The sequence below is a fragment of the Ambystoma mexicanum genome, chromosome 4q (genome assembly GCF_040938575.1).
Source record: "Ambystoma mexicanum isolate Mex_15411 chromosome 4q, UKY_AmexF1_1, whole genome shotgun sequence".
NCBI classification, from domain to species: domain Eukaryota; kingdom Metazoa; phylum Chordata; class Amphibia; order Caudata; family Ambystomatidae; genus Ambystoma; species Ambystoma mexicanum.
Genome location: NC_090928.1, coordinates 1,106,757,052 through 1,106,781,847, shown reverse-complemented (window position 1 = coordinate 1,106,781,847; position 24,796 = coordinate 1,106,757,052). Strand labels below are relative to the sequence as shown.

The following is a 24,796-nucleotide window of genomic DNA, read 5'->3' as shown; positions in this document are numbered from 1 at the left end:
CTGAAATCCTCCAGGCTGCTAGAATCAGTGACCCCACTGAGGAGAAGGGGTTGACGCTGTCCTGACGGATCCAGGAGGAGATCCGAGAAGTGGGATAGAAGGATTGGAGAATCTGTGGAAAGTTCCAGAAGAACTGGATACCAGGTCCGAGAGGGCCACACAGGGGCTACGAGGACCAACTCTGTTAGCTCCCGATGGGCCTTCGCCAGGGTCCTCGCTATCATGGTAAAAGGGGGGAAAAGCATAGTGGATCCCCTAGGTCCAATGCTGCAGGAATGCGTCTGTCGCAGCTGGATCCGGTCTCCAGCTGTAAAACACTGGTAACTGAGTGTATAGGCGGGAGGCAAAGAGATCCTTGGACATGGGGCCCCAAACTTGGAGGAAGATGAAGCCAGTCGCTGTAATCTATCGAACGGCGGGAGTGCCAATCCGCTACCATGTTTGTGAGACCCAGGAGATACTCCGCTGTGACGGAGATCCGGTGTTCTAGACAGAAAAGCCAAAGTATTTGGCTAGCTACACTAGAGGCCGTGATTTGGTGCCACCGAGATGATTGATGTATTTTACTGCGGAAATGTTAATTTTCAGCAAGATACAACTCATTCTGTCTCTGGCAAAAGAGCGCACCACGAAAGAGCCTGAAAGGAGCTCTAGGCAGTTTATATGCATTTCCAGTTCCTGGGGAGACAAGTCCCTCCCGTGGCTACTGAGCCGCACCTTGCTCCCCAACCTGAGCGACTGGCATCTCGATTACTATATCTGGGGTGGATCCGAAAATGGTTCTGCCATTCCAGGCTTCCACGTGCATGCGCCACCAGTTGAGCGCCGTTCTCGCTTGTGGCGAAAGTGTCAGATGCTGGGAGTAAGAGAGGCTGCGCCTTAAATGTTGGCCTTTCAGTCTCTGCAGTTCTCGGTAGTGAAGAGGCCCGGGAAATATTGCCTGGATGGAAGAGGATAGGAGACCCATTACTCTTGCAAGTTCTCTAAGAGATATGAGGTTCCACTGTAGAAGTCTGCAAATCTCCTGTCGGGTGGAGTGTATCTTGGCTGCCGGGAGACAGAGCTGAGAAATCTGGGTATCCACCACGAACCCTATAGATTCCTGGATGGACAAAGGATCAATTTCTCCCAGTTTACAAGGAAACCGAGACTGTAGCAGGTCTATGGCCAACCTGGTCTCCTGTTCTACCAGGGCTTGAGATTGAGCCATGAAAATAATGTCATCCATGTAGACTATTAGCCTGACGCCTTGTTCTCTTAGATTAGCCTCTACGGCCTCAGGAGCTTGGTAAAAGCCCAAGGTGCTGAGGAGAGTCCCAACGGTAAGCATGAACTCCCAGTCTCTGTGTTTCCAGGAGAACCTCAGATAGCTTAAGTGGGCATTGCGAGGTAAGCATCCTTCAGGTCTAGACGCATAAGCCAATCGTTTGTTCTCAAGATGTCCCTGAGCATGTGGATCCCTTCCATCTTGAAATGGCGGTAGACAATGAAATCGTTGAGAGCCCTTAGATTTATCACTGGGTGTACTTTCTGCGGACTAAAATATAGGGCTGAAGAAGCTGCCCTGGCTTGAGCAGAGGCGAATTGCCAGTTTCAGATATAAGCTGTGTATTTCGCTGTCTAACGCTTTCTCGTCCACTTTGGACATGGTATTGGGGCAGGGAGACAGGCTTGAAAGGGTTGCGCAAAGAATTCTAGGTGCAGACTGAGCTGCGTCCCTGACCGAAGTATCCCCCGATAAGGAATCCCATGCACGTGCAAAGAGAGCAAGTCTTCCTCCTATGGGCGCTTGCGCTGCTATAAGTACACTGACCTGTGGATTGTTGCTGGGCCGGGTACCTAGTGGATTTTGTCCAACCGCAACCTCTTCCTCGCCCTCTTGATGGAGGGCGGTCTTGCCAGGCATTGTTTTGATCCCTGGACTGCTGAGGTCTTCTATCAAATGAGTATGGGCCCCAGGAGCGACCTCATCCGGCCCTGGAGAAAAGTTTGGAAAAGAAGACTTTTGATGGAGGCTTTGTCTAAGGCGGTAAAAGTGCCAATGAATTTTGACATTTCCTTCTTAAAGGTATTGCCGAAAAGCAAATCTTGGGCTGCGGCACCAGACTCTGTGTCCGCTAATTCACTCAGTTTAGTGTCAATCTTAAACAGGATGCCTTTTCGGCGCTCAGATAATATGGCACAGCTGGTGTTTCCCAGCAGACAGATCGCTCTTTGGGCCCAACTCGAAAGAATTACTGGGTCAATGGGTGGCGGGGGAGGGGGTTTAATCGCCTGTGTTGAATGCTTCTTCAGCTAGGTCCATCATTTTCGCCAGGAGACCTGTGACGTCCAAGACCTCCAGGCACGGTCAAAGCCCTTTCTTGGATCTTTTACATTTTTTCCCCAGCAGGAAAGTGATCATCTTTGAGTTTAGCTCCGGAGTTCGAGCCACCTTCCCCGGAATCTTTGGGCGAGGGCATTCTGCTCCGATTCTGGCTCTAACCGCATTATCTAGGGGCTTACGAAGCCTGGCCTTTATGTATTCCATTGTTCTTGACGACGGTTCCCAGTCTGATCTGGGCGGTAGTAGATACACCAGCTTAACGGTTCCCCGGCTGACTTCGTGGGGATGGGGGCTGCCGCAATCCCTGAAATTGAGGGTCGTGACCCTATGGACTGAACATCCTCATCTGATGAGGTGGGAAACTGATCCTCGATATCATACCTCTTCGTAAGAGCCCTTACGTCCCTCTGGGGTAAGAGGGTCCATCGAGGGAAGGGGTTTCCTTCCTGTTCAGAAAGGCCTTTTTCTGCTTGGCGAAGGCGTCCGAGACAGCAGCAGTGGCTGGTTCTGTGGTGCGGGGGGCCAAATCTGAGAGCGAGCCGGAATACATCCCCTTTGTGTCTCTCTTTTGTGTCTTTTTTCTCCTAGCGGGAAGGTCTCTTGTAGGTGCTCCACCATGCTGTCCAGGCGCTGCTGAATAGGTAGGAGCATCTCAGATACAGCCCTCTTGATGCTGGTCTTTACAGCGGATGCCAGTACCTTTTTTAGGCTGCTTGCCATGGCCACTTCATCGATCTGGTAGGTATCCTCCTCATACTCTGGCCAATCCTGGTCTGCATGTGAGGAGTACTGAGCTGCCACGATTTCAAATTTATATATCACCTTACTCGCTTTTATTAAATATCTTTTTTTTATTCTTCGCTGTGGGCACAGAACGCCTCCTCTCTAGCCCACTGCGTCAGGATAATGTGTCTGATCACAGTCCTCTATCCTGTGTTATTAATCGTATTTTTCTTTTTTTTTAATATAGAAATAAAAAAAATCAGGCAAAAAAGAACGTTGAGGAAGACTGCCGTAGCTCGCGACCGCAAATCTGCTATAAAAACATAACAGAAATGCGCTCGCGAGCGTCAGAAAGCTGAAGAAAGGACCAGAGCTTTATAATCTGTCTGGTGGCCACGTGCAGCGCCACCGCAGCCACAAAGAAGGTAAGAGCAGCTTCCCCGAGCCTGCGGAGACTCGCGCTGTGCTGGGGAAGCAAGCGTAAGGGTCTGCTGAGGCGGACCCTTTGAAGAGAATAATAACGAAAAAAAATATATAGCTCTTGTGTGCTCACTACACTCTCCGACGATAGCAGGAAACAGCTGGCATCAGAGACACGCAACGGGAGCCGAAGAGGACTCGAAAGGGGTTCCTCAGGCAAAACGCAGTAATGAAGGCATATCAATGACTACGTTAGCATGCAGGCATTAAAGTAATTAAGCAATGTCAAAGACAATTTGTATAAGGAGAAATATATAAATGCAGATTGCGATGTAAATACAGTCTCAGAACATGTACCTACCTCTTGCTGTGAGCAGCAAAGAAAGAGGAAGTTACATCAGGTTCAGGACTGTTTATGGGGGCAGCGGTGTACCTATTGGTGGACTAGTGGCACATGTTGGTGACCCAATGTGAACGATGGTGTAGTCTCTTGGGAAATGGAGTTTACTTCCTTCAGAGACAATTATAGACTGAACTTTGGTCTTGTTTGATACTGCACCTTTTGTTATGCATACCATTTGCTTGCAGTCGGGTGCATAAAATACTTGCTGCTGAGCTTCTTTCATATGTTTGAATAAAAGAAAGAAGCATAATGTGAGCCTCCGGTCTTGACATAGAATGAATTCCTTCTTGTGTCAACATAAACAAGCAACACATGTATGTCAATGAGAATTACATGTGTGGCATGATCACTAGTCCAAATTGTACAGACGACTTCCATTTAAAATATACATTCAGGATTGCCCACTTTTTTTTTAATTGCAACTTTCAAACCATTTGTCCCACTGAAAAAGCAGCACAATCCAACATCAAATGCACACTATGAAGTAATTTTAAAATATAAAGAATGTATACAACGATAACACCATTATGGAAAATGGAGACAGAAATCAAGTTACATATTTGAAACCAGACTATGCTCAATCTGAATTTAATTTCCCCCATTAACAAATGTTCATTTAAATAGTTAGACTAAAAAGAATATTTCAACCAAGGAGAAGTCCCAAGTCCTCACTCCTGAGGAGGGAGCTCGTTTACTGCCGACATCCCTCTTATGATACACCAAAGTCAATGGGCAAATAGCAGCAAGGAGGGGGTCCCTGTTGGTGATGCTTTGGGGGTAACGGACTACCCTAGTACAAAAAGGATACACAAAAAGGATTGGATTGTTTTTCTCATAGCCTTGCAACAAACAGGCATCCTATCTGGATGATAAAAAGGTATACAAAAATGGTAGAAGGGAAAAGTAACTGTTCCTTAAAGCATTTCCCAACCAGCTTTAAAGGGGACCAGAGTATAATGTGAGGGGAAGAACATCTTACATGGATCTAAATGGGCTGAGGATTATTGGATGACCTGCAAGCACCTTTCCCAATTTCAACCAATTGTCAGTCATATACAGCCCCTCTCCCATAACCAAGCCCTGCCCACCCCCCTCCCTCCAAGATCTCAGCAGCTGCGTCCAGGGGATTAAATAAGATTAAGTAATTGAATGTTGACCCACTTAGCAATATCACTATACAAACAGGGAGGGGATAATTTCTCACAAAACAAAGTAAAATAATGTATTCACCTAGCTCGTTTCAGAAAGCGAAGGGACTCCGGGAATTTGTGGATACTTGACTATTGCACCGATTTGGCAAGACAATAAAAGAAAAACATTAAAAAAAGAAGGCCCGATATTTGGAAACTCTTTTCCAATTAAATGTCATGACGTACAATAATTACCAAGTACACAAATAGTTATACAATTTAGCATTTCTATACTTATGTTTGTAGGACTATGCAAAGTAAAAATAAAAGACTTTATATTACATGAAAATATCAGTGAAACCAAAGCAGGCAGGCTGCATTGCATTCATTATTATTGTAGTCTGCTGGAGGGGACTGTCTCAACACTAATTAGAGCACCAGATACATTTCACAGTATTATTGTAAACAAAAAAAATATTGGCAGTAATAAAAATACAAAACCCCCCCCAAAAAAAACAGCCAGTTTCTGGTCCCCGATGGCGGGGTGGTATTGTTGCTTTGGTCGGTGGGGAAGGGGCCAGGTTAAGCAGGAGTTCGGGGGGAGGGAGGGGTGTATCAGAACTGTGCCATTCCTCTCTAATAAACTGAGCACTATAAAAGAAAATATATTTAATAGATCATTACAGGTTCCTGAGCCCTCGCCATCCTCAACAAGCACCATTAACAATCGGATGCCATGTGCCATTTTTAAAGGACATACCGCCGCTTTGTCAATCCTACACAGACAACTAGTAAAAAGAGGACTGCATGTTTGCGCATTTACTACATGGCTTTGAATTACAACTAACAAGCAGCATTGCAGAAATGTTATCAGGCAATACAAAAGTAATTTAGAGGTAGCACAGCCTTTTACAGTCAGGTATCATACTCTTCTGCTACAGTAGAGCACTAGGTGTCCACTGTGAACAAACAAATTAAAATTGGAGGCAGTCTTGTCTCTGCTCTCTCAGGAGAAACTATATTTGAGACGCAATCATCCCACAGCTACATTATGATAAAGAGTAATAAGCTGGTCTTCCAACCTTCCCAATTCATGTGTCTGACCAGGTTTGTCACCTGCACTACTGAAGTGATATGCACAGGCCAGTAGCAGCACCTTGCACAAAGTGGAATTTTGCTACAATGATACCTCAATTGGACTATTCTGCAATGCCGTTGTGCCAGGGGGTGTGGTGAAGGAGGAGCATGGAAGACGTTTCCATGGCAGAGAGAACCGATTTAGTGCAGTCCATGTGACGGAGACTGTAAAAGATGAAGGCAGGCCCAGGAATTCTAGGTTGCAGACATTCTTTGCAGGATTTAGGACTTCATATCCTTTAGACCAGGGTTGACCAACTCCAGGGATTGAGGGCTGGAAACAATGTTCGTTAAGGATATCCCTCATTAAAAATGTGCATGCATTTATAACCATTGTATGAAAATGTATCTCATGAATACTGGGGTGTAGTCTGAAATTCCGACATGGTTCTGGCCCTCGAGGTCTGGAGTTGGACACCCCTGCTTTAGATTTTGTTGCTTTCCCATTTCTTGGGCTTTTTGTCTTGACTTTGCTGCTCTCCTTCTGAACCCATTGCAACTCCATGGAGGGAGGGTCTTGCTCATAAAACATTACTACATTCTCTGACTTCCAATGACTGTCAGAGTAGGCAGCACAGGAGATGGTCTGAGAAAACTGATAATTCCTCCAGGTAATAAGTCAGCTGCACTAGATCTGAATCTGTTTGCATAAGCTTGGTGTCCCGAAATAAGAAAATCTCAAGTGGAGGGATGGTGGAGTCTGAAAAAGTAGGACACACGGCCTGATAGCAGGGACAATGTAGGGAGGGGGTTATCCCTGGTCAGGGGCTTTCCATCTTCGGGCGGTCCCAATGCACCAGGTCAAACCCTGCAAAGATATTCTACTGTGCCCACACCTTGATTAACAGTGATGACATCTGCGACTCGCATCATGCCGTAGGTTAATTCCCCTGTAGTTCCAGCTGCACGTATTGGTTGTCTTTACACTTGGAACTATGACCAACACTGGTTGGAACTGGAATTGTGTGTGGTTATCCCACATCCCAATCTAAGCCTTTGCTGGATTCCATTCCTGACCCACTTTTGGGCATGTGAGCTGTGTCCCATTACAAGAGTCCATGCAAGTTTGAAACCTACGACCAATTTTTCATTCCTGGATTTGACTCTTTCACTCACATTTGGACCATAACAAACTTACTTAAAATTTGGAATATACCACATTAGCATGTATAAAAGCTAACTAGGTATGGATCCTGAGCAAATTGAGAAGCAACAGAATAGCAATTGAGGTATACATTTATGTATGCGCCAGCTGATTCGTAACAAGCCGCCTGCGCCTTGGTCTTCCAAATCCAATCCAGCACTAACACTGCAGCAGATACAAAAACTGCTTTCTCCATTGTATGGGTTGGAGGCCTGCCACTTTGTAAGCTCAAGCAGTCATGTTCAGTTGTTCAGTGATGGAAGTAAGGAATACCTGGTTTTATTTTCAATATTCTTCAGTTTTCTTTTAATGTGTGCAGCCATACTCTAAAGGGACAACAAATGGTAGCTGCAGTTGAACCAAATATGATACTGTGAAGATTCAATCTTGTAATCTTTTTTGTGAAAGGTAACATCAAGTATGACTTTACTAAATATGTATGTGACAGATCCACATTTGGAGAAATCCGTTCTGAAACATAAGTGTTTAAATATTGGAGCAAATGCAAAATTCAGTAATACATGCCCAATAAAAGAGAATGAGAAAAACAAGCCACTTACTTGGACCCGAACTTGTTCAACGACGTTCAGTTCTTCTAAGCTCAAGGGATGTTCTGGGTCATTGATTGAGCGAATAAGATGTTTGAACATCAAGGAAGAAAATGCAAACGTGCAGACACAGTGTCACAAACTCAGCATCACACCGGGCAGCTTCCAACCTTGTGATGCAATCAACCACATTTCCCTTAATAATTAACACCGATCAGAAAAAATATTCTCTAAAATGTTCTCACAAATACAACAAAAATAAGATTGCGCAAATAGTGAATATACAATACATTAATGTGTTTAGTGTACCGAGCCAAAGAGGCAATTTGTTTTCCCTTCCAAAGCAGCAAAATCCATGCATGCCATGATATCGATATCCCCCTCCTCCCCCCAAGATCATCATCACCCCATATCAACAACCCAAGTGTCTATTGCATTAGTATAATGTCTTGCCTCACAAGGACTGCCACTGCAGTCCTTCTTAAACTAGCCAACATACGCAGGATTCACTCCCAACTGATCCACTCAGACAAACCCGCGAACACTAGCTATTGCCAAACTCAGCAAGTGTTGAGGTCTACTGCGGGGCTCAAAATGACTAGGTGATAGTAGCTATTTAGCCTCTAGTTGTACCCTAGAAGAGCCCGGTTTACTGGACATCACAGCAACCCAGATCTACTCCGGACGCCATTCACACAGAACAAAATCATGTTGGTTTTTTGTGACAAAGTGTACTAAATGGTCATTAGGAAACCTTTGAAGCATAATGGGCCAGACAGGAGGGGTATATATATATATATATATATATATATATACACACACACATTTTAAAAATCCATATTAGCTCCTCATTCCCCAGATGTAACTCCTGCAAGTGATGCATGGTACCCAGGAGCTGCTTATTATTCCTGCTCATCAGATCTTCGATCCCTGCTACACCCATGTTCATTATGTAATTTCAGAATCACTTGAGCTAAACTCTTGGATGTGCAGGGCATCTCTTGAATGTATTTTGTAAATGCCGACCCTTAATGCAGAGCTTACCCTGAGAACAACACTGGAAACGTATGTGCGCCAGGACACGCTCTCCCACCATGGTAATTATCTTGCATCAGTTGATTAATGGTAAAACCACTAGTCTAATTATTACACAACTATATTAACTGATGCAGCGCTAGAGTAACTATTGCTCCACTATATCAATTGCTGTATCGTGAGATTGTACACTGCACCACCAAATGTTCCTTCGCTAGTTGCCCTGTATTTTACTTCTTGGTTAACCCAGATTAATTTGCATCACAATTGTAGCTCAGTTAGATTAATTGCTTGCCTTTGATACATTTTTCACGTCTCCCCTTGGCCAATCATTAAATATTGCACCTCCATCTTAATTGTCACAATGCTAGATCAACTGTGCCACTTTATTAAATGAGTGCACCGCCAGATCAATTGTTGCATCGCCAGATTGTTATACTGTCAGAGTAAATTCTGTAACAGTAGTTTCTTGTTCAACTGTTCTAGATCTCCGTTTTGCCTCATCACATTTTAATTCCCAGTTCTCCCGTTGGCAACTAAGTGTGCTCCCACCATTTTTGTACCCTCGCTCCCACGCCTAAAAAAATAAATAAAAGATGCCGATTCTTGCAGTGCTCAACTGTTCTTCAGTACTTGATTGCTTCGGATCTTGTGTTTACAGACTGTGGTGCTGCACTTTAATGGCCATCTTACAGTTACTCGCTCCCCATCACCCAGCAAGAGCAAAGGCCACAATCTGCTGAACGATCCGTTAAGAAAAACTGTTGTGAAGGTCCAGGGGTATGGGGCTGGTCATGCACCCTTGAGAGAACACCTGTATTCACATTAGCCCACCACACAGCAAAACATGTCTGAAAGAGAGAAAGAATGAAGTGGAAGAGTTTTTTCTTCCTTCATGGCACTAATAAATCAAACAGTAGCGGTGGTCTGAACAACCTACCTTAAAGTCCTTCAATGTCCTTAATCTCAAGATGCCAACATCTGCCACCACCAGTACTAGATGGTCAAAGTCTCACCACAAGCCCTCAACTTAAAGTACAGATGACTGCTACAAACAAAAGGAGTAACACCAACAAACCATCTAGAAATCTTATCTTCAGCCATTGGCCCTTCACCATCAAACAGACAAAAGACTTTCTCTCCAGAAGTTAAAGATTAAACCTTTCATCACGAAAGAGCAGCCTACTGCCACCCCACGAAGAAATTGCTCAGACACTTCCAAAGAGGAATGTAAAAACCCAGAGTATTTAGAAGTCTACCCACCAACGCGAGAAAGAACCTTGGTTATTTCCTTCAACATGAAAGTCCGAAAGAAAGGGTCAGAACATAGATGTGCTCTCATCAAAGCCCACTGCATTGCCAAGCATTACTCCGACATCGAAGATCTCCTCTGCAGGGACCAACAGTACTTTTATTACACATTTTCGGCTCACAGCTAATTTGTAGCACAGAAATCTCACTTTATGGCTACATATTTAAAAGTTAAACCTCTCTAGTAATTATAACAAATGCTCTGCATAGCTTCTAGTATACAGGAGATCACTGTAAAGCGGTAGAAGATCAGAGGCATGCATGTCAAAATAGGAATTTCAAACACCATCAATACAGTTTATTAGACCACAAAAGTCGTGGAATTGTAGAGCAGGTGCACATTGTCCTGCCTGGAACAAATCCTGCATGCTCATCAAGGTGGCGATTTGGCCTTTAGTAGAAAGGTGAAGGGAGCCTGAATGATCAAAATCTGGATAGGCACGTGGTGGTTTTGGGGTGTAAGTGGCAAAAGAAGTGAAGGATGGGATTGTTTTGGTGTGATAATTGGGTCAAGTGATGCATGATTATTCATTTTAAACAGAGGCAATGATTTAAAGATCTGTCCGTTTCACATTGCGAATGAACATGCGAGATTAGAGTTGGAATTTGAAAGGTATCCAGGTGGTAAAATTAAAGAATCTTGCATAGGTTCGAAGGAATTCAAAAATGCGAGACATCTGTAATGTAACCGATTTATATCACACCCTGCCACCATTTTCATGGTCAGCAGGCACTCCGATGGTGAGAAACAGAGGGAGGCATGTTAGGTAAGAGGGTAAATGCTGCATACCTTTGCTCTTGTGTTGATGTGTACAGACCGGAAGCACTCAAGAGGGCTACGCGCAGGTCCGTTTCTAGGAGGTATTTGTTCGGAGCACAGAGGCATTTGTCTCCAGGGGGGAGCCTCATGTGCCCGAGATACTAGGATGCATAGGCCCAGGGCAAGTAGCGCCCCTAGGTGGACTAGTCTATTCTCCTTCTAGTTTAAACTCATGGCGTCCATGACATCTGGGAAATAACGGACACCAAGTCTATCCACTGGCATTTAGTATTCCATCTGTAGGTTCTACTTTTGGTCGCCAAAACGGTTTCCATGGCATTTTGCTGCTCTCTCAGAGGTGCAACTCACCATTTTATACAACAGCCAACGGAGGGAACAATTAATTCATAAGACAGGCAATGCCCCGTTGCATTTTAGAACAGTCTCACCAAGGGCTTGATGAAGCACTAGCTTAAAGTGAAACACGTGTTGGCCAGGCATCCAGAGACTAGGACTCTACCCAGGGTTTGAAATTGCTGGGAGCCATTAAGCTCCTGCTTCTAGCCTAGCAGAGCCTGGTTAGCTTGACACCACATACTACCAGGAGCTACATTTGGCTCCCTAGGCCAACTGATGCCATACAAAGATACCAATATGACATTGACTTTGCATATTTGGGAATGCGTAGAATGGAGCATTAAAAACATCTAGTAGAAATGTAAATTATAATTGCATCATATATAAGGGAAAAACGTTAAAGTTTGAATATCATGTCCCCCCCGCCCACCCAAGTTATTCAACAGATGTATTCTACCTGTTTGTTCATAAACAATGTTCTCACAATGTATTCATTAGTGTGCGGTCCTTTGATTTTCAGTCCATTTATTTAGAAATTCATTACCTGAAATGGACTACTCAATCCTTTCCTATAATAGGTTGAATTGGTTCCATTGAAAAATGCATTTACTATATTGTGCTGCTTAGATAGGAGCAATCAAAATGTTTAGAATGCCTAGTATCCTTTATAATGTATATACATGTTTATATGAAGTTGTTTTTAATGCTTGTGTGTGAGGCAGTAGGAGAGATTCTTATAGGCAAGTAACACTAGTTTGATTGACCAATTGTATATGAGCCAATAACATTACGGTGTTCTCCATGCAGTAAAACTGGAAACCACCTCGATTAAAAATGCATTCTTTTAAATACATTTTGAGAAATAGACTTTCTTGCCTAGTATTGTGGTGTAGGACTGATACGGAGGCTTGTAATTGATCATAGCACACTAATAGCAATCTGGAATTTAATTGTGTCAAAATAAATCGTTCTCTACAGTAATTAACAGCAGGAAACATTAAGATAAGCATCTAAAATTATAGATATCCTACAACTACAGTACACGCCCCTCCATAACCATGCAACGGAAACAAACAGGGATACACAACTACGCACATTTGATCTCTTTACATATTAAAATTTTTAAGACAGGCAAACCTGGCCAATTACACAGTAAATCAAACAGGGCTTCTATTCTGTGTTTGAGGTTTCATGGTAGAATTGTCTGCCGAGTAAAGACTGCATTTACTGGAACAAGTTCTACTTAATGGAATGCCAGTGTTGTGATATAATAGCGCAGAGAGGCAAGTGCTCAATGTTACAATCTACATCTAACCTCATGGACAAATGGTGGCTGGCCAGAGTTACCTGTAGATGCTTCAGAGTTCGCTAAACTATCGAATGAGGTGGTAATCACACTGCTTAGTAGGAACCAGGCATGAAGCGCTACATAAAACCGTCAAATACCTATCTGGATTACCAGATAAGTGAGTTTCATTTCATTACAAAAGTAACAATTTCATTTTTGTTTTGCAACAATCCTCCCCAAGCCCTCCTGTCAGGCATAAGGCTGCCGAGAAAAGGAAAACGAAGGAAGATGAGGAATTGGGCTAGGTATTTGACCCAGACACACTCATTCATCCCAGATCGGCGGTTTGGGAGCCCCCCGCCAAGATCGGAAATTACATAAAGAGAAGAATATGTTGCTCCCTGTCCAAGGAAGCCAGAAACAAGTTACGGGCGGAATGCCCCAGGCCCCAAATTTATTTATTACATTTGTTATACGCCCAGGACCTGGAGTTATCACAGCATAGTTACAGAAAATGATGACAAAACAGTTATTAATACTAGGATCATCATATAAAATCACCTCCCTTGAGACTGGCTTCCAGAGAATCAGCCAACCTCTGCTTACTCATGCTACTAGACCTATCATCGGCCTTCGACCTGGTCGACCACGACAAACTCTGTGCCACCTTAGCCAATAACTTCAATCTGGCCAACAACGCCACAGACTGGATCAAATCTTTCCTCTCAGATAGGACCTCAAGAGTGGCCATCGGTAAAGAATCAGCTGACCCTTTACCAGTTCCCTTGGGTGTCCCACAAGGCTCCTGCCTATCACCCACTCTATACAATGCTTACACTAAGCTTCTCTTCACAGCTCTGGATGCTATGGCGGTCATCTGTATCAACTTTGCAGATGACACCCAAATCCTTATCCCCCCTCACAGGGAACCACGAGCAAGACTGTGTCTATCAACAAAATCTACTCATTAATACAAAACTAACTGGATGGCCAACATGGGCTATTGGTTTTTCTGTGTATGTTCTAGCAATCTTTTCACACGTCTGAGAGCGACTAGTTCTTCGTCAAACCAGAAGCAGGACCGTTTGTCCGGTTTCCTTGTCTTTGTGGCAATGGGGGCAAGTGAGTCGATGGTTTTGGGTTAGGCATTGTTGCTAACAATCCGCTAAGTAACTAGGGTTCTTTGTGTTTGGTATACCCATGTTTAGTAGAGAACTCAGAATAGGGGATAGATTATCAGCCGACAGCTTTTTAGTTTCAAAGGTGTCCGATTGTTTGGGACTGATAGGATCGGTACTGCTAGACTCCATTGTGAAGCTAATGACAGAATGGTCTGACCAGCTACCGGGAAGATAGAATCTATGGTGATGAGGGTGTTAAGAGTGAGAATCCACTCTAGCGTTCTACCTTTAGAGTGGGTGGGTTTGTTGATCATCTGCGCAAAGTTCATGTCCGTCATGGCTGTGTGGAAGGTAGTAGCTTCCGAGTCGGAGGAGTCTCCAGACAACATGGTAGAGAGGCCAGAAATAGATGAGAAAATGATGTCCTTCATGGGGCGCTATGGCAGGGACATCAGGAAGGGAATTGATAGATCCTGGAGATCCTGCCAGGATAAACTCCTGGATGTCTTGGGTCTGTTGACCAAAATTTGGCAGATGGCCTAAGAGGCCAAAAAACCGGAGCAGAAAGAGGACCCAGAGATATTAGCAGGCTGGGCGCAGAGAGCAATCTGCCTGCTTGGCAACACCAACAACAGAGTAACAACGGAGCGAAGGAGGCCCATCCTTGTAAAGATCGACCCAGAACTAGCCACAGCTGAGTCGACCTCCAACCATAAAAGAAAGCCATTTGGAGACACATTCATCAAAGAGATGGCAGAATTTGCCAGTACATACGCGGCAATAGATAAGGCACAGTCCTTGGTCAAAATTTTCGGTTTTCGGCAGGGCTGGCAGAGGAAGGGGCTGCCCTATGCCAATAACAGAACTGATTGGAGAAACCCAAGAGGAGCGTCGACCGAACCCCTTCTTCCAATCGAGGGGCAGGGGTAAGGGCTGGAGAGGAAGCAACAGAGGCCAGCAGGCCAATACAGGTGAGCCCAGAAGCAGACACACACAGGGGGGCAACGGGGACCCCAATAATAGGGATGGGGGAGAACAGCTCAGTTCTTAGAAAGATGGAGAGAATTGTCAGAAGATGCATGTACAAGGTTTCTAGCTAGAATTCTGGCGAGAACCTGTTCAAAACAGAAGAGCAGAGACCCATATGGTTCATGTGAGTAGACAAAGGATTGTTAGACAGGGAAATTGCACACCTAGAAAAGAAAGGAGCAATCGTGAGATTGGAAGATCCCTGGAAGGGCTTTGTGAGCAACATGTTCCTGGTCAAGGGCAAAAAGAAACTGACCAGTGATAAATTTGAGAAACCTCAACGAATATCTAGTGTAAAGACACTTCAAGATGGAGGGCATCCGTCTGTTGAGGGATGTATTACAGATGGAAGACTGGTTAGTCAGGATAGACCTCAAAGACGCAGATCTAAAGATCCCAGTAACACACGAGGATCGGAAAGACTTACGGTTCTGGTGGAGGAACGAGAAATGGCAATTCACATGCCTCCCATTCGGTCTCGCATCAGCCCCCTGGGCCTTTACGAAGTTGATGTGGACATTCATGTGAGAGAACAGAGCATCAGACTGATAATCTATTTAGATGATTTCTGCCCGATGGGGCAGGACAAAAAGACTTCTAGAGCAGTCGGAGAAGACGATCCAGTTATTACAGGAACTAGGGTTTCTGATAAACTGGGAGAAATCTGTATTAGTACAGATGATAAGAGTTCCTAGGTTTTGTATTGGACACGAAGGCAACCACGCTCAACCTTCCCATGGACAAGGTGAATGGAATCAAGAAGGAGATTAGCTCTATAATGGTGAAAGGGGAACTATCCCTCAGAGTGAGCCAGATTGGTGGGAAAATTAGCTGCATCCATTCAGGCGACTTTTCCGGGGCAGCTGCATTACAGGGCTCTACAATGCTTGAAGATCCAACACCTGAAGAGAGGGTTGTCTTACAAACAAAAGGTACCGATCTCTGCAGAAGCGAGAACAGAGCTGGGCTGGTGGTTCGACCACATGAGGCCTGGAACGGGAGAGCGATTATTTGGCTCATCCTCTGACCTAGTCATAGAATCAGATGCCAGCCGCTGGGGTTGGGGGGCTCGGTGCGGGGATCTGACAACAGGAGGCAGGTGGTCAGGAGAGGAAATAGAACTCCACATCAATTGCCTGGAACTACTGGCGGGTCCTTTGCGGTGAAATGCTGGACCCAAGACAAGGTGAACTGTTGCGTACTATTGAAAATGGACAACATCTCAGCAGTATGATACATACAGTAAGAGGGACGAAGTCCAGGTTGTTAGCGAAGATGGTGAAAGATTTCTAACACAAGTGCCTATAAAACAACATCAGTGTCACAGCAGAATATCTCGCATGGATGCAGAATGTAATAGCAGACTGGAACTGAAGACATCTGAGGGATGCCAGCGATTGGTAATTAGGACAGTTTTATCGGGTCCTTGATGGAACTGAGTGGACCGTGCTGAACATATCCGTTTGCATCCAGACTGAACAGGCAGTTGGAGCGATTTTTCAGTTGAAAACCCGATCCAGCGGCAGCTGCAACAGATGCGTTTTTGCAGAGGTGGGGAATGGACAACGAATACACCTTTCTCTAGTTCTCTACTATCCCGAGAACGATAGCCCAGGTTAGGAGATAGCAGGAGACTATTACTGATAACGCCAGAATGGAGGAGTCAGGTGTGATTCCTGGACCTTCTAGAACTGTCAGTCGAGAACCCACTGGCATTACCACAGTTCTGGGAACTGACTCTGAATCCAGTGGAAGAATGTCACCCACTGAACCAGGTAGGAGAATTGAGACTGATCGCATGGCGATTTCCGGGCCGCTTGGCAGAAGCCAGGGCTATTGGGAGACGCTGCAAGATTTAGTGAGGGAGCATGGGCGCAAGGTACCAAGAAGGCCTACAAACTGGCCTGGTCAACGTGGACTAGCTGGTGTGTGGAACTGCACATTCATCCCAATAGAGCAGATGTCACGCAGATTGTACGTTTTTTAGCAGCTCTGGCGGTGCAAGGCAAAGCATACAGAATTGTGAATACGTTCAGATCGGCCATATCAGCCAGCCACCCGAAAATAGAGAACGTGGCAGTGGGAGAACACCCGCTGGTATGTAGACTCCTCAGGAGTGTGGTTGTTCAAGCCTCCATTCCCAAAATACAATTGCACTTGGGACGTAAATTTGGTCCTGAATATGTTCGTCAACTGGTCAGATAATGACAGATTGACTAGGAAGGCAATATCGGCAAAGCTTGCCACATTGCTCTGCCTCATATCCTGCAAGAGGGTTTCAGATGTGAGAGCTCTAGATATAGACAAGAAATAGTTTATTCCTGAAGGGGTCACTTTTCAGAATAACAGGAGACCTAAACAGGTATCAAATCAGTGGCATATTTGGCCTTTCCGAACCAGCTTAATTTATGTTGGTCAGATGTCTAAAGAAATATGAGGAGTTGCCGAATAGCTTTAGGCCCGAAAGGTGTAGCACAGCTTTTCATATCTCTGAGGAAACCATTCAAAGGAGTTGTGGGACCAACATTAGCCAGATGGGTTGGATGCAGGCAGACATTGACACTAGTTTGTACGGAGAGCATTCTATTAGAGGAACCATGGCATCTAAGGCCTTTTATGCAGGAGTTAGATTACAGGACATCCTCAAAGCGGCAGACTGGTCTAAAGAGTCAACGTTTAAGCAATTTTATTTCAGACCCATAGAAGGGATGTCTGCGTTGGTGGTAGGTAAGCTTTGAACAAGCATAATCCGAGCCTCCACTCTTGACATAGAATACTGATTTTCCATACTAGCGTTATAGAAAGTGAAGATTCTATTAAAGACACTGAGGCGAAAGATTATCCCACTCGAGTAATCATATGTAATTTAACATTTGTTGAGTAATTGTGTTAAATTGATGACCAAATGTTATGCTGATGATATATGGTATATGTTGAGGGTTCAGATTAAGGTTGTAACGATCACCCACCCTAATTCAACTAGACAACACTGTATTTGGATTGTTTTTTCCAGGAACAGAGGTGAAGAATACGGGAACATGAAGAATAAAGGATTGAGGATTACAGCATTTACAGGTTGGGACGCATGGTTAAGGTTAAAATTGGACAAAGAAAGAGGAAGGACACTGAATTGATGAGGAGGATAAAGGACTATGTAGGCTGTGAGTGGAGGAGTCACATGACCTGTCGTTCATGGACATAAAAAGAATGTTATACTCACAAACTACTTCATTGAGAAATGTAGTTTTTCAATGTATATAATTTTGAATGAATTGAAACGGTTATATTTTAAATAAATCCTTCACCTCTGATAACCCTAGTATGGAAAAATCAGTATTTTTCCCCTTTGGTGTGCTTTTTTGTTCTCTCTGCTCCTTTCTTCTTATCCTCACTCCTTCATTTAAACTTCTATGTTTCAGATCACTTTAAAAAAAAAAACACAATCCCCTTCACAATTTAATGTATAGTATGTGTTAAACAGGCTGTATTAACTGAAATTTACATTTGTATTATGGTCAAGATTTTACACCGAGATGGAACATGCTTGCTCCAGTCTCAACTATTCAGATGTTAGAAACTGGGCGAAAAATGTAAAAGGATTGTGGCTACAATTAATAACTGGAATCTCAAGAAGGATTACCATTTCTTTTCTGAGCGTTCGTAAAAGTAAAATATATTTAATTAAAATGTTGGTATGAACGTATGGGAGGCAAGTAGCTTACTCTCAAACGCTTCAAATATGCGCAGTGTTGCGTTTGGCTCCCCGGTAGCCAACAAAGCAAACAAGGCAACTACCAATTGTGATGTCACGTGTCCCGAAAGCAGGGTCACGTGACATGCCACCGCCGGAAGTGATTAATAAAGGTATCACCGGAACTGGCGTCTAAACGCCAGTCCGGGTTTACGCAACCACAGAGGTAGTCGTGTGAATTATTGCTGCGCCGCCCCCGCGCATCGCGACTCGCAACAGGCCCCCGCGCGCAGGCCGCGCCTCCCAGCTGGCCTCCCTGCAGAGGCCTGCAGGTCGACATCACACTGGCGACGAGGCGGAAAGTGGATCGCGAGCCCCGAAAACAACGGCGGTTTTCGCGCCCACGGACCCGCGCTTACATACTCGCGGAGCCGGCAAGATAACAACGCCGGCCCCGCCCACGATCTGGAAAGCGGCCCCAGCACCCCGGGGCCCCTACGAAAAAAAAAAAAAAAACAATTTTTTTTTCTTCTTCTCTATCTCGCCCAACTCAACTACAACCCGGGGGAACAGCCTCCCTATTCCTGGCAGCTACGCCCAGCATCAGATCACGACCTCACGACAGGAGAGAAGCAGGGACGCAGGCCTGCCGAACCAAAGCGCCACACGTGCGACCGCACGCTGCAGGCCCTCGCAGGCCCAACCACCACCAGACAGTAAGCTGAAACTCAACGCCGCAACGCCGCGGAACACAACATGTCCGACCCGACATTCAGCCCGTCCGAGTCCGGCGCTAGGTCCACGTCGAGGAGGAGCCTCACCGAAGACCGTTCAGACCCCTCGCTTACCACGTTCATGCCACCCTTTGACCCGTTCACCAACGGAGCGGCCATCAGGTGGGAAATTTGGATACAACAATTCGAGATGCACCTCGACGCGAGAGACATCATTACGCCCAAGAAAATGCGCACCTTCCTCCTCCTCAACATAGGATCTGCCGCCCTGCGCCTGTTCAACGCCACACCGAACAGAGGCGGCGACGCCAACTACACAGCAGCAAAAGCCGCCCTTTCTAACATGTTCAAACCAGACCTCAACCCCGACTACGAGCGGTTCCATTTCTGCATGGCGAGACAACGGGAGAAAGAGACAGTGGACAAGTTTCACGCTCGCCTCCGCGAAATGGCCGTAGGATGCGAATTTCCGGACGAGGAGTTCGCCATACGCCTCCAAATCATTAACGGCATCTCCTCTGAGAAACTGAGGAGAGCAATATTATCAGAGAAGAATGTAAGACTATCACGCATCCTCGAGATGGCAAGACTCCGCGAGCAAACAGAAGAACAAGTGGCAGTCATGGAAGCCGCCATCCAGAGGCTTCCGATAGACAACACAGGACCAACAGAAGACATAGCAGCAATTTCCCGACACCAGGGCACCCGCCCGAAGCAGAACCCGAGAGGGCAACCACCACAAAGGCGTGACCAATCGTGCAAGTGGTGCGGAGGCCCATGGCATAAAGGAGACTCCTGCCCTGCATGGGGATCAACGTGCAAGAAATGCAACCGCCTGAATCACTACGCGGCGGTCTGCCTAAACCCACCGAACAAAAATGACCGTGATGCAGACCCGCGGCCATCTCAAGAACCACGCAGGAGATTCGCACCCAATGAAACACGCCAAACACCGCGGAGAGGAAAAGCCAGAGCAGTCGACGAATCACAAAGATCCCAGACCACGAGTGATAGCGACGAAAGCGACAGCGACTCATCCCCCGAAAGACAAGGCAAAGAAAGGAGGAAGAAAGGGAAAAGACGCACACACCGAGTGCACCTAATATCGGCAGTGGACCCACGGAAAGCACGACGAAAGAGGAGACCAACATGCACCATCCTCTCTGACGGAAGCCCACTGAAAGTTATCATCGACACCGGAGCCACAGTAAATGTCATGCCCGTGACAGAATTCAACAGTCTCAACCCCAAGCCAACACTCCTCAAGAGGAAAGTCAGGCTATACGCCTATGGATCAAAGAAACCCCTGCCTGTGCGAGGATCATTCAAATCCGACTTTGCCCACAATAACACCAGCTGCAGAGCCCGTATATACGTAGTAGATGCCGGGTGTGAGACTCTCCTTAGCTGCAAGACAGCCGAAAAGTTAGAACTGATTCACTTCGCATTCAATACACAACACGATGAACTACACGACCTGTTGGGGCGACACAAAAAGCTTTTCCAAGGCATCGGACGCCTAAAAGGGAGAACTGTTAAGCTACACATAGACCCGACCATCGAACCCAAAGCAGTACGGCACAGGCGAATACCTTTCCACCTGAGAGAGGCCGTGGAGAAGGAGTTACTCAAACTCGAAGACGCAGGGATCATCGAAAAGACGTCTGGACCAACCCCGTGGGTTTCACCGATGGTAGTAGCCCAGAAGCCAAAACAACCGGGCGCCGTAAGGATATGTATCGACATGCGTCTCCCCAACATAGCCATCGGCCGTGAGCGCCATGTCACTCCCACCATTGACGAACTCATTGTAGACCTAACGGGCGCGACAATCTTTAGCAAGCTCGACCTCCGGTCCGGCTATCATCAACTAAAACTATCGAAAGAATCCAGATATATCACGACATTTTCATCCCATCTTGGCCTGATGCGATACAAAAGACTCAATTTTGGAATATCATCAGCGGCAGAAGTATTCCAGCATGAGATCAGGAAAGTCATTACAGGCCTCGAAGGAACCACCAACATCAGTGACGACATCCTCGTATATGCATCGAACAAGGACGACCATCACCAACGCCTCGCAGCAGTCCTAAGGAGACTCGAGGATGCCGGACTGACCCTCAACGCAGACAAGTGCGAATTCAACAAAAAGGAACTCTGTTTCTTCGGATACATTTTCAGCGCAGCAGGAGTATCCCCAGACCCATCAAAAGTACAAGACATAAAAGAATTCGAACCACCAAAGTCAGCCTCGGAGGTGAGAAGTTTTATGGGGATGGCCACCTACTGTGCCCGGTTCATCCCTGATCTCGCAAGCATCGCCAATCCACTCAGGGACCTAACCAAGAAAGATCGACAGTGGGAGTGGACGGAAGTCCACCAACAAGCCTTTCAACTGATAAAAGACTCCCTATCCGCCTCCACCACCATGGCGTTTTTCAACGTGGACCGACAGACCGAACTCCTTGTCGACGCCAGCCCAGTTGGCCTGGGGGCCGTGCTGACCCAAACAGACAAAGACGGCACGGTATTTCCAATCGCGTTTGCCAGCAGAGCCCTCACCAAACCGGAATTAAACTACGCACACATCGAGAAGGAAGCGTTGGCCATTCTGTGGGGATGTCGCCATTTTAAAGTCTACCTACTAGGGAAGCAAGCTAAAGTCTTCACCGACCACAAGCCTCTGGTCCCGATATTCCGAGGCTCCGCACCACACCCTCCCGCCCGCATTGAAAAGTGGATGTTGCAGCTGCAACCCTACAACATCGCAGTAGAGTACCGCCCAGGATCAGACAACCCGGCAGACTACCTGTCCCGCCATCCGCGGCCAGCCACTGACAAGGAACAGCACCACGCAACAAAAACAGACGAACACGTCTGCCACGTGATAGCGTGCGCCCGACCACGAGCAATGACACTACAAGAAGTAGTACAAGAAACCGCAGGAGACACAGTCCTGAAGCATACGACAGCGGCTATTCAGTCGGGCAACTGGAAAACATACCTCATGTCAATGTCTCACCGAACAACCGCAGCCCAAGCCAAACTCAGGGCTTTGTTCGGCATCAGGCATGAACTATCCGTAGCACCCGAAGGCGTAATACTGAAAGGACACAGGATCATATTGCCAGAATCCCTCGAGGCCAGAGCACTCAAACTGGCCCACAGTGGACACCAGGGGATCGTCAAGTCAACCGCCTACTTAAAATCCCGGATGTGGATGCCGAACATGCACCAGAGAATCGCAGAAATCGTAGAATCCTGCACAGCATGCCAAGCATCACAGAGACCAGAAAACCCCGAACCCCTCAGCTGCGCCCCCCGAAGCACAAAACGATGGGAGGCAGTCAGTATGGACCACTGCACCATCGCCGGGGAAGGATACCTGCTAGTAGTAATAGACGAATTCAGCAGATACCCAGAAGTCGAGCATGTAGCATCGACAAACACCGAAACCACCATTCTCACACTAGAGAAAATATTCGCAACTCACGGCATTCCCAAGAAAATCAAAAGTGACAACGGCCCGTCGTTTGCCAGTCAAGAACTAAAAGAATTTTTCAAAGAGGTCAATGTCAAACACCAACGCATCACCCCGAGATGGCCTCAGGCAAACGGTGACGCAGAGCGCTTTATGGGATCACTGAACAAGATCATCAGGATCGCCAAGAATCAAGGACACCCCTGGCTGAAAGCTGTTTTCCGGTTTCTGAGGACACACCGTCAAACCCCTCACTCAGCCACAGGAGTCAGCCCAGCGGCCCTCATGTTTGGAGTTCCAATCCAGGCAGAGCTCCCGATACACCCAGACTGGGCAGCGCCTGACCCGGACATCACTGGGATGGAAGCAAGACGAGAAAGACACAATGAGCGTGAAAGCATTGCTCGACGAGCACAACACAGAGAAATAAACCCGGGAGACACGGTCCTCGTCAGGAACCGGGCAACACCGAAGAAGATGTCCTTAAATTTCGAAGCCCGCCCGTGGACCGTCACGACCACCAACCACAGCATGATCACAGCAACCCGAGGGAAAGAGACGGTGACCAGAAATATCTCCCACTTCAGGAAAGTACCTCAAGAACTATGGGAAGAACAACAATCGCCCCAGAGATGTGAAGTGGCGCGTTCACCCCAAGCGCACACGCCACAGCAGACCACAGAAGCACCGGAAGAAACTAACGATGCAGAAGAAGCCGCCACAGGAGACGCGCCACCAGAAAGGAGCACCCGTTACTGCCTGAGAGACAGACCCAGACCGTCCTCCCGCCTTCAAGGATATGTCGTGAATGAGATACACCAAGGAAGACGGCCGCAAAGACTGGGATTCCCACACATTCAGAAGTAAGACTCAAAGTAAAATAGCTGGGACTAAAATGGAGGGGGGGGGGGACATTTTGCCTCTAACTTGGGGAGGAATGTGATGTCACGTGTCCCGAAAGCAGGGTCACGTGACATGCCACCGCCGGAAGTGATTAATAAAGGTATCACCGGAACTGGCGTCTAAACGCCAGTCCGGGTTTACGCAACCACAGAGGTAGTCGTGTGAATTATTGCTGCGCCGCCCCCGCGCATCGCGACTCGCAACAGGCCCCCGCGCGCAGGCCGCGCCTCCCAGCTGGCCTCCCTGCAGAGGCCTGCAGGTCGACATCACACCAATCTTCCCTTGGCTTCAACTACACCCCCAAACCACTAATTTAACTAGAAAAGCATTCATATCCACTAATTTGACAGGATTATCCTATAAACATTTGACATCACCCTCCTTGGTGACTCAAGAGGTTGAGAGGTGGGAGCGATACACATCTACAACGTAGTACCACTGAAAAAACCAATTGCCATTTAACGTTCCTTTTTGCTAACATTCGGAACATGTGTGCAAATGCAGCTGACTGGACATCTTTATGCACGGCCACTCGTTTACTAGGCTGCATGCACACATAGCGTATGAAGGATATCAAAGATCTCCCTCTCGTCTATCTGGTCATGAAACTCCTCGTCCTGCTCCCGGGCAGTGAGCGGCCGCTCGCCCTGGCGTTGGTAGATGAGTGGGTTGGCGTTCTCTAGCTGAGTACCTCCGGTCATGCTGCTCGGTACAGGAGCCTTGGCAGCACAGCAGCAATGTACAGCAGCTACATCACAACACAGCGACCCAAAGCGCGGCTGCGCGGAACAACCTGGAGGCACGGCTCTCGAAGGTCTGCGCCAACCAGTGCCATTTCACGGCGGCCATCTTACAGATGTATTTCGCAGCTTTACGAGTACGGGGAGAAACGGCTGTTTTCACTTTATCTAAATATATGAATGACTAACATTTTAAAACTCTAATATCCTTATACTTATATACAAATGTATATATACACTTGAAATGTATACTATAACTATTAAACTCATATTCATAAAATCAAAGTTTATTTGCGTGAGCAAGTATAACAAATTATTTTCTTTTTTGTTGAAATATGCATTTTTTTAAAAACTGCAGATCGTTTGAATTAATGGGAATATGCACAATTTAAACATGGTTAGAATAGGAATACCCAACCCCTGTAATGCTCAAATTTTTCCTGCCAGCTTTGCATAATAGGAATAGAAAGAGGACAACGCGACTTCCTTGGACAAGATGTAGTGGGGTTACG

General features: G+C 46.3%; 1 protein-coding gene across 2 annotated transcripts in view; it reads right to left on the bottom strand.

The window, feature by feature from the left end:
* The window catches only part of CIAO2B (cytosolic iron-sulfur assembly component 2B), a 99,357-nt gene extending 75,029 nt beyond the window's left edge, over nucleotides 1-24,328 (bottom strand). Inside the window, exons 1-2 of one of the 2 annotated variants that reach the window (XM_069608677.1) lie at nucleotides 24,119-24,328; nucleotides 7,844-7,923 (exon numbers count right to left, since the gene is read on the bottom strand). In XM_069608677.1, the coding sequence (XP_069464778.1) occupies nucleotides 7,844-7,923; nucleotides 24,119-24,245 (207 nt within the window). In that variant the 5' untranslated portion in view covers nucleotides 24,246-24,328. The remainder of the gene's footprint in view (nucleotides 1-7,843; nucleotides 7,924-24,118) is intronic. The other variant, XM_069608676.1, reaches the window with a different exon arrangement.
* Nucleotides 24,329-24,796: the final 468 nt, after the last annotated feature.